The sequence below is a fragment of the Plasmodium fragile genome (genome assembly GCF_000956335.1).
Source record: "Plasmodium fragile strain nilgiri unplaced genomic scaffold supercont1.9, whole genome shotgun sequence".
NCBI classification, from domain to species: Eukaryota; Apicomplexa; class Aconoidasida; order Haemosporida; family Plasmodiidae; genus Plasmodium; species Plasmodium fragile.
The window spans coordinates 380,670-382,398 of record NW_012192589.1 but is presented as its reverse complement, the minus strand read 5'-3'; the positions used below and the strand labels follow the sequence as shown (position 1 = coordinate 382,398).

Below are 1,729 nucleotides of genomic sequence, written 5' to 3'. Positions count from 1 at the left end.
AAAAAAAAAAAAAAAAAAACCTTATACATTTTATACTTGCAAAAATGTATAACAAAAAATTATCACTGTGTTCATATTTTCCATTACACACAAAAAAATAAAAAAAATAACATCGAAGTATGCATACACATGCGCGTTGTCCAATTCAAGGACTATAGGAAGGGAAATCATAACTCCCACTTACACGTAAGCATTGGGGCGAATTTCTAAAAGATCCAAGTTATAAATGAACGTAAAATAAATTATTTTCATTGGGGTGAGGGAATAGTAAAATATTTCCCCAACTGTGCTGCAAAAAAGGGTAATTTCCCAAGTGAGGGGTTTGTCATAATTCACATGTTGGTCTTTTTTTTTTTCTCTAAGTGGCCTTTTTCGCCTTGGGGTCATTGGTCGTTTTATCCGCACTTCCTGTATGGGGGGGGTGGGGAGTTGAAGAGAGAGGGAATTTGAGAAGACATATTCACAAAGGGGGGTAGCTTGATCTGTACACATGTACTTATTTACACAAACACACAATTGCATGCACCCAGTTGTCTACACCCATTCGTACTGCTAAGCTTGAGCGGGAAGGTCTCGTCGGCTCCTTCGCTGGAGCCCCACACCAAAAAAAGGGAATTTAATGCTTCTATCCTCTTTAAGTTGTCATTTTTGCTTAATCGGTACATTATGCTCTGCAAGGATTTTTGGAGAGGGACACAATATGTAGGCATGCGTTGTTCGAAACGGACAAGCATCACGGAGTGCATATGATTAACCAAAAGCACATGCATGCATGTGCAATTTTTAAGACCACGAGAGGTGCGCTTCCTGGACAGCGACCAAATAACCTTACGTTTTTATTATCCGTGACTTTCAAAATAATTCCCTCGCTCGGCCTATGCAACTTTATCACGTATCTTGTCTACAAAAGGGGAAGAAGTTAATACGTTAGTTGCAGTGTGCGTGTCGTTGCTAACTTCGTGTAGCAGCTGCGTTTGCACGGTGCGCCACTTTCCCTTGCGCATCATCACATTGTTGCACTTTCATTCCGCTGGGTATACCTTATCTGGCGATTTCGAAATGATGTCCCTTGACGCCTGCATGAAATCCCCCCACGATATCGCATACACCACTGTGTTGTAAAAAAAAGGAAAAATATTCACATCATGTGCATAGGATAAAAGAAGCAACAGTCAACACAGTTACCATGTAAATATGTACATATGCGTATCCATGTTGATGAAACTGTGTCAATGTCGGTTTAATCACTCAAATGGCATAAGTACATATTCATATGTGACCATGGGTGGTGGTCTGAATTTTTTCCACCATTCGCTTTAATCGAACAGGACATTGCTGCTCCACCACCACACTTTACACTCGTAGGTACACTCGTATGCATACATAGTCGTATGCGCTTCGTTCCTCTCGGGCATTACTTTTTCTTTTCTCACTGTGGTCTCCTGCACGTTATTATTAAACAGTTTTGGTTTCTCCTCGGCGGATAAATCCCACTGCTCAATTGGAAGCTTGTTAGGAAGTATCCCCTAGTCAGCAACTACGCACCGCGCGTACGTATGAAATATGTGACTCCTTGGTTGAGAAAGTCGCAAAGGCGTATGCTAAACTCAAGTTTAGAAAAAGGGAAACTCTTCTATTTTCCTTAAAGTTGGAATTTTTCTACCCATTCGAGAAGCAACGCCTTTTAAAAAAAAAAAATATACATATATATATATATATATATATATAT

At 39.9% G+C, this 1,729-nt stretch overlaps 1 protein-coding gene across 1 annotated transcript; it reads right to left on the bottom strand.

Annotated features, from left to right (window-relative positions):
• Window positions 1-358: 358 nt before the first annotated feature.
• Window positions 359-1,082, bottom strand: AK88_01134 (uncharacterized protein; the record flags this gene model as incomplete). Its single annotated transcript, XM_012478772.1, has 4 exons — window positions 359-408; window positions 551-671; window positions 833-901; window positions 1,041-1,082. 4 exons carry the CDS (start codon window positions 1,080-1,082, stop codon window positions 359-361), a joined length of 282 nt encoding a protein of 93 aa, XP_012334195.1.
• Window positions 1,083-1,729: the final 647 nt, after the last annotated feature.